This window comes from Elgaria multicarinata, chromosome 5 (genome assembly GCF_023053635.1).
Source record: "Elgaria multicarinata webbii isolate HBS135686 ecotype San Diego chromosome 5, rElgMul1.1.pri, whole genome shotgun sequence".
Taxonomy (NCBI): domain Eukaryota; kingdom Metazoa; phylum Chordata; class Lepidosauria; order Squamata; family Anguidae; genus Elgaria; species Elgaria multicarinata.
Window position 1 is genome coordinate 63708266 of NC_086175.1, and position 16890 is coordinate 63725155.

Here is a 16890-nt window from a genome sequence, read left to right on the forward strand (position 1 = left end):
CTGTCCCACTGACCACTGGTGCAAACACTCCAGACCAGTAGTCAGATAGACAGGGAGCCTGTAGAGAGTGATGAATTCCTACAGACCACAGCACCCACCCACCCCGCCCTCAAGTCTACCCTGGTACTAAACCAAGTACCCCTTGGTTCAGAGAAATACCTCTTGGTTGAGAAATGCATCTGTAGAAATGTTGTGAACACTTTTTAAACAGTATAATGGATTTTTTGTGTGACAAATCAACTGCTTTGATTTCTAACAGAAAACACAGTGACTGGATTCAGATGACACACTGCAGCTTGACGTGGGTTATTTAAACCATGATGAACCTTGGTGTCCACGAGTACCAAGTTTCATATGCAACCCCTGCTTGGAGGTTGTCGTATCATGCAAACCAAGCGAGTGTGGGCTATGCGAGTGTTAATCCTTTCATAACCTGCACTAGTTGGGTGCTCACAACACCATATGTACCTACCCGGACCTTAAGATCATCTACAGGGGGCCTTCTCCATGAGCCCCTGCCAAAGGAAGTGAGGCAGGTGGCTACTAGGAGGAGGGCTTTCTCCGCTGTGGCACCCCGGTTGTGGAACGAGCTCCCCAGAGAGGTCCGCTTGGCGCCTACACTGTACTGCTTTCGTCGCCAGCTGAAGACCTTTTTATTCACTCAGTATTTTAACACTTAATTTTAACTTAAATTTAAATTTTACTGTTTTAACTCTGTATTTTAATCCTATATCAACTTTGCTGTGTGGTTTTATCCTGGTTGCGCTTTTTATACTGTATTTCGTAATTGTGTTTTAAACTGTTGGGTGTTTTACTGTGGTTTTAATTTTTGTGTCTAACTACCGACCTGTCTCTTTGTTGCCGTTTGTTTCAAAGATCCTGGAGCGTGCGGTCTACTCTCGCTGTCTTGACTTTCTTTCTAGTAACTCTGCTTTGGATCCATTTCAATCTGGATTCCGTCCTCTGCATTCCACCGAAACAGCCCTTACTAAGATCACCAATGATCTCCTTACTGCCAAGTCTAAAGGCCATTATTCCGTTCTTATTCTCCTTGATCTAACTGCAGCCTTTGACACGGTTGATCATGATCTTCTCTTAGATTCCCTTCATGACCTTGGATTTTGTGGCTCTGTCTATAACTGGTTTGCCTCCTATCTAGCGGGTCGCTCTTTCAGCGTGTTGGCTAATGGCAGCTCGTCTTCCTCCTTTCCCCTTTCAGTAGGGGTTCCGCAAGGCTCGGTGCTTGGCCCGTTGTTGTTTTCCTTATACATGTTGCCCTTGGGCAAGCTTATTCAATCTCATGGCCTCCAATATCATCTGTACGCCGATGATACACAACTATATCTGTCATCTCCGGAACTTTCTCCTGATGTTCACGATCGTATCTCGGCATGTCTTTCAGATATCTCAGCTTGGCTGCTTCATCGTCGCTTGAAGCTTAACATGGCAAAGACTGAATTGCTTGTTTTTCCTCCTAAACCTTCTCCTCATCTCTCATTCTCTCTTACTGTCAATGATGTTACGCTTACTCCGGTCAAGGAAGCTCGTAGCCTTGGCTTTATCTTCGACTCCTCGCTCTCCTTTATTCCTCATATTGAGGCAGTAGCTAAATCTTGTCGATTTTTCCTGTATAATATTGCCAGGATTCGATCATTTTTGTCTGTCTCTTCTGCCAAGACGCTTGTTCATGCACTGGTTATTTCACGGTTGGACTACTGCAACCTTCTTCTCTCTGGCCTTCCTTCTTCTCACATCAGTCCGTTGGTTTCTGTTCACCACTCTGCTGCAAAGATCATCTTCTTGGCTCGCCGCTCCGACCATGTTACTCCGCTTCTGAAATCTCTTCATTGGCTTCCAATTCACTTCAGAATCCAATATAAACTTCTCTGTTAACCTTCAAAGCTTTTCACGGTCTAGCTCCTTCCTATCTCTCCTCTCTCATCTCACACTATTGCCCCGCTCGTGCTCTTCGCTCCTCTGATGCCATGTTTCTCGCCTGCCCAAGGGCCTCTACTTCCCTTGCTCGGCTTCGTCCATTTTCGTCTGCTGCCCCTTACGCCTGGAACGCTCTTCCAGAACATTTGAGAACTACAAGTTCAACCACAGCTTTTAAAGCTCAACTAAAAACTTTTCTTTTTCCTAAAGCTTTTAAAACTTGATGTTGTGCAGACTTCTACTGTTACTTTCTACTGTTAGTTTTTCCCTACCCTGTGCCTGCTTACCCTACCCTGTACCTGTTTGCATTCTCTTCCCCTCCTTATTGTTTTACTATGATTTTATTAGATTGTAAGCCTATGCGGCAGGGTCTTGCTATTTACTGTTTTACTCTGTACAGCACCATGTACATTGATGGTGCTATATAAATAAATAATAATAATAATAATAATAATAATAATAATAATGAACCGCCCAGAGAGCTTCGGCTATTGGGCGGTATAAAAATGTAATAAATAAATAAATAAATAAATAAATAAATAAATCATAACTCCCAAATGAGTACTGCATGTTCAAAATGGCAGCTACAAATAGCCCCAGTACATCTATATAAATAAAAATGTAAATGTTCGTTCGAAACAGACGTTATATCTCCGAAAGTTCTTCACTGATTGCTTTGAAATTTTGACACAACATTGCATTCGAATACGCGAGCGTTGTTATGTAACTATGTTCTATATGGGGTCAAAAGTTTGTCTTAAAATCGAAGAAATAGGCCTCCTCAAAACCAGTCCTGCTGATCATTGTGACATCGCCAACCAGTAGGCCAATCCACTGCCTCTGCCTCCTCTCCTATTTGCATGTTCTCTCCTATTTGCTCTTATAGGTCATTGTGACATTGCCAACCAGTAGGCCAATCCACTGCCTCTGCCTCCTCTCCTATTTGCATGTTCTCTCACAATTGGCTGAGTGAATATAGATGTCACACCTGTGACAGTTACACGTTCTGAAGAAAGGTAACTGCTAAGAGTTTCCACTAACCTCCTCACCGTAAAAACATCCTTTTTAAAAAACCAAACAGTAGGCCAATCCACTGCCTCTGCCTCCTCTCCTATTTGCATGTTCTCTCACAATTGGCTGAGTGAATATAGATGTCACACCTGTGACAGTTACACGTTCTGAAGAAAGGTAACTGCCAGGAGTTTCCACTAACCTCCTCACCGTAAAAACATCCTTTTTTAAAAACCAAACAATCTGCTTTACTTCATCCAAATAATGCCTCGCAGAAGATCACACTTAGGTCGTTGTAAGAACGGGCATCAGAAAACAAGAAAAAAAGAAAAAGAATGCCTCAAATACGTGCCAAGGAACCAGCCAAGCAACGTTCAGCCAGACTTGAGGATGCACGGTTGCGAGCACGGCAATCGCGTTCCACAGCTTCAGATCTGCTTTGTTCTCAACATAATGAACGCGACAGGCTGAGAGTGGCTGAAAGACGTCAACGAGAAACAGCACATCAGCGTCAAACACGACTCCGTGGTAAACAATCACACGATTACAATCGCCTTGCATTCCGGTACAACCCAGCTGATGATTATAGTTTGAGGCGGCATGTTCTCATTGGCACTATGACTGAAGTGTGTCCTTATTGCAAGGCTCTTAAATTTAATGGAAAAACAAAATGAATGTGTTGCGCTGCTGGAAAAATTAAACTGCCTCAACTTGGAGAACCACCAGAGCTATTACAAACTTTGCTTGCCGGATATACCGCAGAATCAAAGCATTTCCTATCTAACATCAGGAAATACAACTCATGCTTCCAAATGATGTCGTTCGGCGCAGAAATCATCACAGCTCCATTTATGCCAAATTTCAAAGTCAAAGGACAAATTTATCATAAAGCCGGCTCCTTCCTTCCGTTTCAAGATAGTCAACATAAATTCCTACAAATGTATTTCATTGGTGATGGCAATGATGAATTGAATGCACGCTGCGGAATTTATACCGGCATAAAAAGGTCCATCGTTTCAAAACTGCAACAACTACTTCACGAAAAAAACAATTTAGTACATTTGTTCAAAACAGCAATTAACATGATGCCATCTGATACACACAAGATTGTTATTGATGCTGACAAAACGCCTGCTGGAGAACATGTGCGAAGATTCAATGCTCCAACTATAGACGAAGTGGCAATTGTTATAGTCGGAGATCAATTTCAACCTAGAGATATTGTTATTCATCGGAAAAACAATCAATTGAAAAAAATTGCAGAAACTCATCGATGCTATGATGCCCTGCAATATCCAATCATTTTTTGGGATGGTGCCAATGGATATCACTTCAACGTTAAGATGATAAATCCAGTCAATGGCGAAGAAACAGATATGAAATGCAGCGCAATGAACTATTATTCATACCGATTAATGATTCGAGAAAATGAAGACAATCACATTTTGAAATGCCGTCAATTGTTTCACCAATACATCGTAGATATGTATGCAAAAATAGAAACAGAACGTTTGATATTCATCTGTTTAAATCAGACCAAGCTTCGCTCAGAAGAATACGTTCATTTGCGAGATGCAGTTGTAAATGACGGTAATACAACAAACGTTGGAAGACTAACGATTTTGCCATCTTCATATACAGGCAGTCCACGTCATATGCATGAGTATGCTCAAGATGCAATTGCGTATGTTCGTCACTACGGCCGTCCAGACCTATTCATTACATTCACATGCAATCTAGCTTGGGACGATATACAACAGCTCTTACTTCCTGGCCAATCGCCGGTGGATAGGCATGACATCACAGCACGTGTTTTCAGAAAGAAGCTGAAATCGCTGATGGATTTCATGGTAAAACATGAAGTGTTTGGGTCTGTGCGCTGCTGGATGTACTCAGTGGAATGGGAAAAGAGAGGATTGCCACACGCACATATACTAATCTGGCTCAAAAACAAAATCACTTCAAATGAAATTGACAATGTAATATGCGCTGAAATACCAGATGCCGACGTCGATAAGGATTTGCATGAAGTTGTGACGAAAAATATGATACATGGACCTTGCGGTACACTGAATCCAAATTCACCATGTATGATAGACGGAAAATGTTCTAAGAGATATCCTCGAGCATTAATATCCAACACAGTTACAGGAAACGATGGATATCCTTTATACAGACGAAGATCAGCAGAAGATGGCGAAAAAATAGCAACCATAAAAATGCGAAATGGTGACATCGAAGTAGATAACCGGTGGGTTGTTCCATATTCGCCTTTGCTATCAAAAACATACAAAGCGCACATAAACGTGGAATACTGTAACTCCGTAAAATCAATAAAATACATTTGTAAGTACGTGAATAAAGGCAGCGACATGGCAGTTTTTGGCGTGCAACCAGAAATAAGTGATAGGAATGCGGTCATACATATCGATGAAATAGCACAGTATCAGGCTGGAAGATACATAAGCAGCAATGAAGCTGTATGGCGAATTCTATCATTTCCCATGCATGAATGAAGTCCAGCTGTTGTTCACTTAGCAGTACATCTAGAAAATGGACAACACATTTATTTCACAGCTGCAAATGTGGAAAAAATAGCCCTGAATCCACCAGCTACAACGTTAACTGGTTTCTTCACGTTATGTCAAAATGATGCATTTGCAAAAACACTGCTGTATTCGGAAGTGCCTACATACACATGGAATGCAAGTAGAAAATCATTTCAACGACGCAAACGAGGACAGCGAGTCGACGGACAACCTGGCTTATTCAAAGAAACAACGATAGGCAGACTGTACACCGTGCATCCCAATCAAGATGAATGTTTCTTTCTTCGCATGCTGTTGGTAAATGTGCCCGGTCCAATGTCTTTCCATCAATTGAGAATTGTCAACGGCGTTACACATGCCACTTTCAGCAGTGCATGTCAAGCTCTGAATTTATTGGAGAACGACCGACACTGGGATGTATGCATTAATGACGCGTGCAACACGTCACATCCAAATCAAATTCGTGCATTGTTTGCAATCATATTGACCGCCTGCTCTCCTTCATCTCCAACAGAGTTATGGGAGAAATATAAATCGGACATGGCTGAAGATATTCTCCGTCGAATACGCAAAGAAAATTCAAATATGAACATGGATTTCACACCAGAAATCTACAACGAAGCGTTGATAATGATTTAAGATTTGTGCTTAGAAATCACAAAGTTCTCAATCAATTGGGAATGCCATCACTGAATCGAACTGTTGCTGCTTCGTTCGATGTAGAATTGCGTCGTGAACAAAATTACAACACAGGTAATCTTTTGTCGTATGTGCAATCAAATATACCTAAGCTAACGCTTGAGCAAAAATGCATTTACGATAAAATAATGAAAACCGTCAATAACAGGATTGGAGAAATCTTCTTCTTAGATGCGCCAGGAGGAACTGGCAAAACGTTCCTAATTAGATTGATTCTGGCAGCAATTCGATCCCAAAATGACATAGCCTTAGCTCTTGCATCGTCCGGAATAGCTGCGACATTGCTACCTGGTGGAAGAACTGCTCATTCCGCTTTGAAATTGCCATTAAACATACAATTCATTGAAACTCCCACGTGCAACATTTCCAAAGCAATGGGAAAAATATTACAAAAATGCAAACTTATTGTTTGGGATGAATGCACAATGGCACACAAAAAATCACTCGAGGCTCTTGATAGATCATTGCAAGATTTGCGTGGAAACATCAGACCATTTGGGAACGCATTAATATTGCTTGCAGGAGATTTCAGGCAAACATTACCTGTAATTCCTCGATCGACACCAGCGGACGAAATAAATGCTTGCCTGAAATACTCTACTTTGTGGCGACAAGTAAAGACGTTAAAATTAACTACAAATATGCGTGTCCAGCTGCAAAACGATCGATCAGCTGAGATATTCTCACGTCAATTGCTGGAAATTGGGAACGGAAAGGTGCCGGTTGATCTGTCCTCAGGACGAATTTTATTACCTCATAACTTCTGTAATTTAGTGACGTCAAAAGAAGAATTGGTTGAAAAAGGATTTCCAAATATTCAAACCAATTATAAGAATCACGATTGGCTGAGTGAACGAGCTATTCTTGCGGCCAAGAACAAAAACGTCTACGAACTTAACAATATTATTCAATCTAACATTCAAAGCGAGGTAGTCACATACAAGTCCATCGACACTGTTGTGGAAGCAGATGAAGCGGTTAATTATCCAACAGAATTTTTGAATTCACTCGATCTGCCAGGGATGCCACCGCACGTACTGCAATTGAAAATCAGCCTGCCAATTATCATGTTGCGAAATATCAACCAGCCAAAACTTTGCAATGGCACGCGGCTTGCAGTAAAAAAATTAATGAGCAACGTCATAGAAGCAACAATCTTGACAGGACCTTTCAAAGGTGAAGATGTCCTCATTCCTCGCATTCCTATGATTCCAACAGATATGCCATTTCAATTTAAGAGATTGCAATTCCCAATTCGATTGGCGTTTGCAATCACCATCAACAAAGCTCAGGGCCAATCTTTAGAATTGTGCGGTTTACATCTAGACACAGATTGCTTCTCACATGGACAATTATATGTTACGTGTTCTAGAGTCGGCAAACCAGACAATCTCTATATCTACACAGACAATGGAACAACTAAAAATATTGTATATCCACAAGCATTGTGAAATTAAACATATTAGAAAAATCCGCTTTGTCTTTTCTTTCTTTTCAATTTAACCAGACTGAGCCACAGCAACGCGTGGCAGGGTACAGCTAGTATATAAATATATTTGCTTCCATCAAGGCATATGCTTTAAGAAATATTTCAGCCAGCTCACTCAGCTTTTCTGCACTTGGTGGAAAATAATTCAACTGCTCAATAATGCTTACTAAAAATTCTAAAAGAGATATTAATAGAATGTGGAATTTAGGTGTATAAGTGGCATACAGTTCTAAAATAAATGTTGTTTCAGTCAATGGAAACTTTTTAACCTATAGTGACTTATGACTTTTGCTTTTTATTCTTCAGTAAATGTTTTTCTAGTTCCTATCATGTGTGAGATATGCTTGTCAACTTTGTGCTTAATATTATGATGTCATTTCCTTTGGGTGCACAAATAAAATGTTGTTTGTCATCCCCATTTAGTATTTCTTATTAATGTAGTTTTGGTTTTCTATCTGACTCAGGATGTTGGTCTTCCTCGGTTCTCCATCCCAACCTGAATTCACAGGAAGATAGATGCAGGCCTTGCATACAATGGTGCAGCTAGGTAATTTTAGACCCTGGACTTAATGGTCTTATGCCCCTCTTTAGACAGGCATTAGTATTACACAACAAATATTTCTCTTCCACTCTCTCCCACTATTCCATGCTTTAGAACTGCTTCCTAATATGGTAGAGCAACCCCTTCCTCCCAAAAAACCAACCTGTTTCCCAACTTTGATAAAATAGGAAATTACCTGGGCATATGCAATTTTGTATTTTAAATTGTCTTAAATCACAGCACCATCCTAAGTACAGTAATAAAATGGAGTTTGCTTCTGCTTGGAATAAGCACCATTTTGTTGTAGAAAAGATAATACATATTTAACAGAAAAATAATGAGAATCCATAACCATGCATATGCCTGGCCCCTATCTATATTTAAAAGAAAAAGAAAGGATGTGGCACTGTACAGTTGTGGCTCCAGCATGCCCACAGATGATGGGCTTATTTGCTGCTGCACCCTGAGTGGTCATTTGGGGGTGGGGGGTGGGCTGGTCTGCAGTGTCCTAGACTTTAGCCCTGAGTGCAACAATGCTTGCTTGCTTTAATTTTCCATAAATTGCTAGTATGTTTCTTTAAGGACATCTTTTCTTTAAGAACAACTACTTTGTCTGTTATGCTTACTCTAATAAGGGGCTATAGCTATTCCATCAAAGAATCTCTCACAGGCTACTTTTATTATTGCTCTGTGTTATGAACTAACTAAGCAATGTAAGTGTGAAGGAGCATTACATTTAGAAGCGTGGTGACAACCTCTGCTTTTTCCAGGACATCTCTTTCACTAACTTATGTCAAGGCATTGTGTCTATGCTTTTGACATTTGGCAGTCACTGGATTTGCATGTGAGGGCAGAGACTGTTTTTGGCTTAATGGACTTGCATCCTTTTTATTTCCGAGGATATTAGCAACTTCTCTATCCTCAGTTTCCTTGCCTCAGTTCCATTGCCATATTTATTTCAGTAGTATTTCTTCCTTCCTTCCTCCCCCTCTCTCTCTCACACACGTTTTCTGTAAGCACTACAATAGATTACTGTGTTATAGCCTGAGAACTTTTTAAAAAACAATTTAGACACTGCTAAAATGTGTTACATACTGTTGCCTGATAAAAAAATGTTCTATTTTTACTAAATGTGTGAAGTCTCATTTTGTTGTTTTTGAGCAAACAGGCATATTGCAAGGATATTAAAATGAGGATTCAGCCTGTTGATATTAATATATTTTACTGAAGTCATACATTCTTGATACTCTGCTGACTTCTTCATTCCCTTTTCAGTAACACTGTGGCTTAGATTTCTGGAATCTCCTTTGATACCATATTTAGTTAGACATCTTCTCACTGACCCACATTTTTCCAAAGTGCATCTTGGTTGGTTGCCTAGAGAAATATCACAGCTGATTACCTCTGTGTTCATTCTTAGTCATTAAAGTGCTGTATTTTCACTGGGAGATTGCAAGTGATAGCTCAATATTTCACTGGTAAAGTCTTCGGTATTCACATGAGATTAAATATCCCATAACTGTATAATTTAGAAAATGTAACAATATTGTTATATACTAATTGTTTATGTAGTATAGCTATACTGCATAATAAACTAATATGAAGGTAATGAGATGTTCGTGACACAGTATTTCAGAGCAATTCAGTAGCACATCCAGTTTATAAATTTATAGATTTTAAATATAAACAGAATTAAAATGTGAACTGTTTTGGTAAAAAAACATCAGCTTAAGTCACTGGCCTGAATCCAGATGGGAAAGGGTCCAAATAATTAGCTTCATTCAAGAAACCAGTCTAGGACCTTACTCAAAGGAGAGATTGGAGACTGGTCAAAAATTTCTTCAATGATTTTTTTTTTTACAACTTCTTTCCTTAAAGGCATAGATACTTATCTCTCCTTTATGGTCTCCACCAGTCATGTGGTCAGTCTCCTGTTGGAAGCTTTTACCAGCCAGAATGGATGACTCCAACCAGCACCATCCATACCAGGAGCCACAACAAGCCATGTGACTCAGGCGATGGATCCTGCTTCTATCTACTGCTCATGAGGACGCATGCTGCTGCCACCAATGCACCACCACCAGTGCATCTACACATACCCAGCAGCTGCTGCTGCCGTGGAAAAATCAGAGATACTCCTATGGGGCTCTCCAGAGCACCTATGCCTTGCTCTGAGAAATGACCCCTTCCTTAGGGAATAGCACTGAGGGGGCAAGATAGGCCTGGTAATTTTGAGAAACTGTAAACAGTATTTGCCATTTTCATGGCAAAACCAACAGTGCAGCCAATTTCTGAGGCCACCCTGACCACAATGCTTTGCATTGAAGAAAGACTTTAGAGAAGAGTAGTAGTAATGGAGAATCAGTAGTAGTAGTACAAGCAGTTGTAATGGTAAAAGAAGCCATAGTTGGCCTCACCCCTCCAAGCAACTTGGCCACATCCTCAAGATAAAACTCATCCACTAATATTGAACAAGCAGATGCCTCGGTCACCACCACAGAACTTGCTATTAATGTGAATGTCAGAGTGAATCTGCATGATTTTGTCAGGAAAGTGGTTTGCACATTCATAACAGTACATTGGAATAGCACCCCATAAGATATGGAGGTCTGTCATGGAATGATTTGTCTCTAGGCCATACGCAATAGGAAGCATGGAGTGGAATGAAATAGATTTCACCATCTCATTATTTGTTAACTGAGGAACTGAAGCTATGAACTAAAAAACTTCCTTCTACCAACTTCAATGAACCATATGGTCCACACACTCAGAACCCACAATGATAATGGACCACTTCTTTTCTATTTAGGGGAAAGCGTTTAGGAAATCAGACGCATTAATGTGAAGTATTCACACAAGCTTTACATTGTAGCTTTTAGAAGAGCCTTCATACATGCCTAGGTGGAGATGAAAAACAATATGGCCAGACATGGCTGATGGAGCACTTGAAAGCAACACAGCATTGTATCAGCAAAGTTCCAAATTTATATTCAACTGTAAGTTTTGCAGTTGAATGCAATAGCTCGACCCTTTATTAATGCCGAGAAAAAGTTGAAAATATAATAATGATGCCCTCTAAAAGTTTAAAAGTGATAAATGAACTGGTGTATTTTTAAAACAACCTTTTGATTTTGGAGGTGACAGCCATACAGCCATCAAAACATATTCAACTGCATAATGAGAACACATGAGAGTTCCTGTTCAAATACATTAAAATAGTCTATATTTTGTCCACTGAGCTTGATATCTCAACTGAAACCAACTGGGAAACACTTCAGAGGATTAAGGCATCATCTGACCATGTTTGAGTTTCAGAGCATATAAAATTAAGCATCTATCATTTGCTTGATTCACATATTGAGCAACTAGACAACAGCATCAAACTGGAAAACGTTATCATTAATAGATGTGAAGGATCACTCACGACGTGTAGAGTAGACACATACGTGGTTATACAAACTAAATTATACATCATGAAATAGAGTGTGCACACTGAATAAGGAATAATTTGGAATGGTGCTTACTTTAGAGACACCGCATTTCCCATTTTTGCAACTCCTCGTCAGAGAGATTGTACTTTCTTATGAGGAACTATATAATATATAGTAGAATATTATGATCCCCCCATTTTTTCATTCATTGTTACAATATTTTAAGTGAAACATTCAAATAAATATTTTGATGAACTGCAGAATTAATTTCAACATGCTGACAGCACTTATTAATTACAGAACTGGTGAAGATGTTCTGCATGTAAGGAATCCATATAAGAAACCTACTTATAGCAGTGCCTAATGTACAGTGGAACATAGGTTGTTTTAGCCTACACTACAGTGGTTATATAATAAACTGTTTGATTGTATCTTCTGATGCTGCCTTCTCCAACCTCATGCCTCAATGATTAGCCCATTCTTACTTCAATTCCAATTTTTCCGCTCTTTTTCCCAAGCCTCATCCTTCCTTAACTTCCTTTGCAATACTCTTTCTAAAAGCCAATCTAAGGGTCAAACCTGATGAGATAATATAGACCTGTGATTGGATCTCCGACCTCTTAATTTAAGTTATTGCAATTATTTACAGAGTGAAGTTGATGATAGAAAGCCCTGTGGGACAGAAGGATAGTCAATCAAGAACAGACTCTAAGGTGATCTTTGCTTGTTTCCCTCTCTCTCCTGAAAATTTTCCAATTAGTTTAAAGGGGTTGGAGCATCTCCCCTATGGGGGAAGGTTACCACAGCTGGGATTGTTTAGCTTGGAAAAAGGAGGCTAAGGGGAGACATGATAGAGGTGTACAAAATTATGCATGGTGTGGAAAATTTAGACAGAGACATTTTTCTCCCTCTCCCAATGATACAAGAACCCAGGTTCATCCCATGAAGCTGATTGGTGGGAGATTCAGGACAGCTAAAAGGAAGTGCTTCTTCGCACAGTGCATAGTTAAACTATGGAATTCACTACCACAAGATGTAGTGATGGCCACCAATTTGGATGGCTTTAAAAGGGCGCTGGATACATTCCTGGAGACAAAGGCTATCAATGGCTACTAGCCCTGATGATTATGTGCTATCTCCAGTATCCTGGGGAACATGGATGGGTGGGTGCTGTTGCACCATGTCCTGCTTTGTTGGTCCCTGGTTGACAACTTGTTGGCCACTGTGTGAACAGAGTCCTGGACTAAATGGACCCTTGGTCTGATCCAGCAAGGCACATTATTATTATTTACATTTATATACCGCCCCATAGCCGAAGCTCTCTGGGCGGTTTACAAAAGTTCTTATGTTCTTATGTAGTTCAACATGATGAGAAGGCTGACTATTTTTAATAAATCCATCACCTGATCACTAAAAAAGTTACCAACAATATTTTGTGATAAAGACAGATAATGAATACTACTGCGGAAATAATGTGTGGGCATTTTCTGATTCACTGCCCAAAACAGACAGCTCAGCAATATGCTGCTATGGACACTGCACTGTTGCCCCAGAAGAGTTTGTTCCTTCATGCTGCATTAAAATTAGATCCATCAAATTAAAAATAAAACTAACAATGATATAACTATGGATTAGAGGCAACACACAATTCTTCAATGAATTAGCACATCTGCTTAATGCTGCAATATAGTTTAGGACAGTGCTGGGACTAGGGTAAGAAGAGTATTTCGTGTGATGTCTATCCTAAGAAAGTAATTATGAATATATATTTTTTATTAATTAAACATGAACATTACGAAGGGGATCAAGAATTTTCCTACGTTGCTTCCTGTTGAAGATGACTGAGCAGAATGTATAGAAAAGTCGAAGCAGTCCCAATTTTTCCACTTGATTATACTATTTCATAGTGCAGGTTGGGAAGTAACGTACAATAATCCTTTTGTACAATAATCCATGCACATGGTAAACTAGCACATCAGGGAGAAATGGTTAGGATGGGTCTTACAATCCACACACACTTCTGGTGCTGCTATCAACATTAAGAAAGTAGAATTAGTAACACAGTACTTTCTATTATAATATTGCTACAGTCAGAATAACTGAATAAATTGTTAATGTAGATAGAGAGTGGCTTGGGAATGACAGAGTTGCTGTCACATGTCCTGGAGAAAAGGGTAAGACATCAGACATTATTTGTGTCCAAAGTAAGTGGAGCTTTGGTAAATGAACCTTAACAGGGTTGTCCCACTGCTACTACTTGGGGGCTTCTTCTGCTTCTGCCTTGCACACTTCTAGCTTGGCTTCCTGGTCTCACTGCTATCTTCCTCAGCCTCTCAACCTCTTACAAAGACACTCAGTAACACACTCTTTTGTTGGCACTCTTCCCTGGTGATAATCTCAAATGAAGTTCCCCAATTGCCTCCTTACATTTGCTCTGGTCGAAACCCTCCAGTCAATGAGCTTTGGCGTGGCCAACATTGTATCATACCACCTACATTCAAACTCAGGACCCAATCCCTTAACAACAACAATTCAGGACGTATCCAATCATAAGATCTGAGATACTGTGTTGGGTGAAGATGCCAGAAGAGTTTCTGAATACATAAAAAATGTAAATTTGCTACTTGGTATACCAAAATCAAAACAGATCATAAAAGGGCTACTTATTTGCGAGAATTAACCTTTTTCCCCATTAGGCATACTTTTACCCAGCTCAGTTTTCAAATGATGCCTACTGATTTTCTGGCTGGAAGATTTTCTAATAGACCTGTAAAAGAGTGCTTTTGCGTGTGCGAAGCAGGACTTATTGAAGATCTCATACATTATATCCTATACTGTCCATTATATAATTTGCCCAGGGCTAAATTTATTCTCCCTTTCCAGACCACCTTAGAAGGCCAATCAGATGATTTTAAAATTAGATGGCTGTTGGCTGATGTGGACAGATTCATCAGCTACAGGATAGCTTTATTTGTGCAAGCTGCAAGAAAAATAAGAGCAGCCTTTCTAAACCATACCACTGTCAAATCCTAAGGGGGTTAAACAGAAGGAATGTTTTAAATCCTGATTATTTTATTGTATTCTTGCTTTATTGTATCAAATGTTTTTGTTTTATACTTGTGTGCTTTGTGTTTGTATTGTGATGACCAATAGTCAACTTTAGAATATTTTGCTATTTTCCAGTCAAACGGTACAAATTTGGATGCCACTGTTTCATATATAAACCAAGACCTAGCTTCACATTACCCTCTAAATGTTAACAGTAACAGTAACTGTCCCTCCATCAGCATACCATGTTTACAGTGTATCAGTCCTTCTAATACAAGCCTCAAGTAAAAAGACACACATGTCCCCCTTTAACTCCTTCATCTTAAACTTCACACATTAAACTTTTGTTTCACAAAAATCAGTTTCTTCACAGAAGCTTTAAAAGCTATTCTCAAAATAAATAAAAATGGAATGACTGCAGAATCAAAAAACATGGTTTTCTTTTCTTATTTTTGCTAATATATTCATATTTTAATTTTTGCTAACTATTTTAATATATGCAAAGTGAATAGAAGCAATCAATTTAATCAACTTATTGATCCAGTCAACAGACCTCACCACAAGACATATACATCAGTTAACATTCAGGAATAAAATTCAAAAGCATCACTAAAGTTGCAGAAATAAAATCCAAAAACACAGATCAGCTGCAGGTCATGGCAATTGATAATATATAATTCCCCACTGTATAAAGATTGAGTCAAATAATCACAAATGGAGATGGTGACTGTCCCATATTTGAGAAAAGTCCAAGGTATAAGATAGGGGATGTATATGCACTTTCCCCTAGTGGAGCAAATATCAGTGTTGGGCAAAAATAAATCATTGAAAAAACAAAACAATAAATCCTTAGTAGTGTTAAGGAAAGAATTAACTCCTTGTCCTACACCTGCAGTCCTGATCCAAACTGCCCTTCTGCCCCCATAGCTGCTATTTTAAAAGATGGAATCTTTGAAAACACTCTAATTTAACTAAGGGGTTTTTTTGCGGTCAATCTATACACTTCAAGTTTTCAAAGGATGATATCAAGCTAAATATGTTGATTAGGAAAGTCAGCCATCTAGACAAAAAAGTCCTTACAAAAAAAGAAAAAAGAAAAAAAGGGTTGAGTCCTACCTTGATGCATTGCTTGGTTTTGGAAAGGTCTGGATCCTCCGACTCTATCTGTAGTTTAGCTAAATTTTGTTCTGCCTCATTTAGCCATTGGTTAAAGTTCTTCATATCATGATGGAAATTTCTCCATTTCTCCACTGATCTGTCAAATCGTCTGTGGAAGGAAACAGAAACCATGGAATAATAATAATAATAATAATAATTTTATTTATTACCCACCTCTTCCGCTGAACAACACCAAACGCAATATAATACATAGGAAAGGAAAGGAAAGGAAACTCTCGTGCAAGCACTGAGTCATTACTGACTCTTGGAGGGATGCCAGCTTTTGCTGACGTTTTCTTGGCAGGCCTTATAGCGGGGTGGTTTGCCGTTGCCTTCCCCGGCCATTATTACCTTTCCCCCAGCTAACTGGGTACTCATTTTACCGATCTCAGGAGGATGGAAGGCTGAGTCGATCTGAGCCGGCTGCCTGAAACCAGCTTCCGCTGGGATCAAACTCAGGCCGTGGGGAGAGTTTCAGCTGCAGAAACTGCTGCTTTACTGCTCTGTGCCACATGAGGCGCACCTAACATTAGTTAAAATAATGTATGAAAATAACATATGAAACCAATACAATATTAAAATAGCAATCACTGCATCTTAAAATTCATAGGTTTAAAATTCTATACTTCAGGACATTATTTGATTGTAAGCAGCAAGCCAAACATTTAAAAAATGTTAATTTACATATCATTGTGATGCCCTCATAGTTTAAAAAAATATATATACATAAAAGATCCTGTTCAGAAGTATACCATAATCAATGGTATCAAAAGCTGCAGAGAGATCAAGCAGAAGAAGCAAGGTCACACTCCCCTTATCCCTCCATGGAAAAAAGTAATCCATCAGGTTGCCCAAGGCCAACTTGGTTCCAAAAGCAGGCCTGACTCAAACAGAAATGGGTTTAGATAACTGATATCCCCCCAAAATGTCAGCTGTTGCCCAGGCACAATTCTCTCATGTACTTTCCATAAAAATGGGAGTATTAGAGACTGGTTGATAACTACCACAAATCATGGGAGGCTCTTTAAG

General features: G+C 39.4%; 1 protein-coding gene across 4 annotated transcripts in view; it reads right to left on the reverse strand.

Moving 5' to 3' along the window:
• Window positions 1-16890, reverse strand: part of DMD (dystrophin) — a 1279927-nt gene that overhangs the window by 586283 nt on the left and 676754 nt on the right. For all 4 annotated transcript variants that reach the window (XM_063126497.1, XM_063126496.1, XM_063126495.1 and 1 more), the window contains exon 44: window positions 15820-15970. In XM_063126497.1, coding sequence (XP_062982567.1) covers window positions 15820-15970 — 151 coding nt within the window. The remainder of the gene's footprint in view (window positions 1-15819; window positions 15971-16890) is intronic.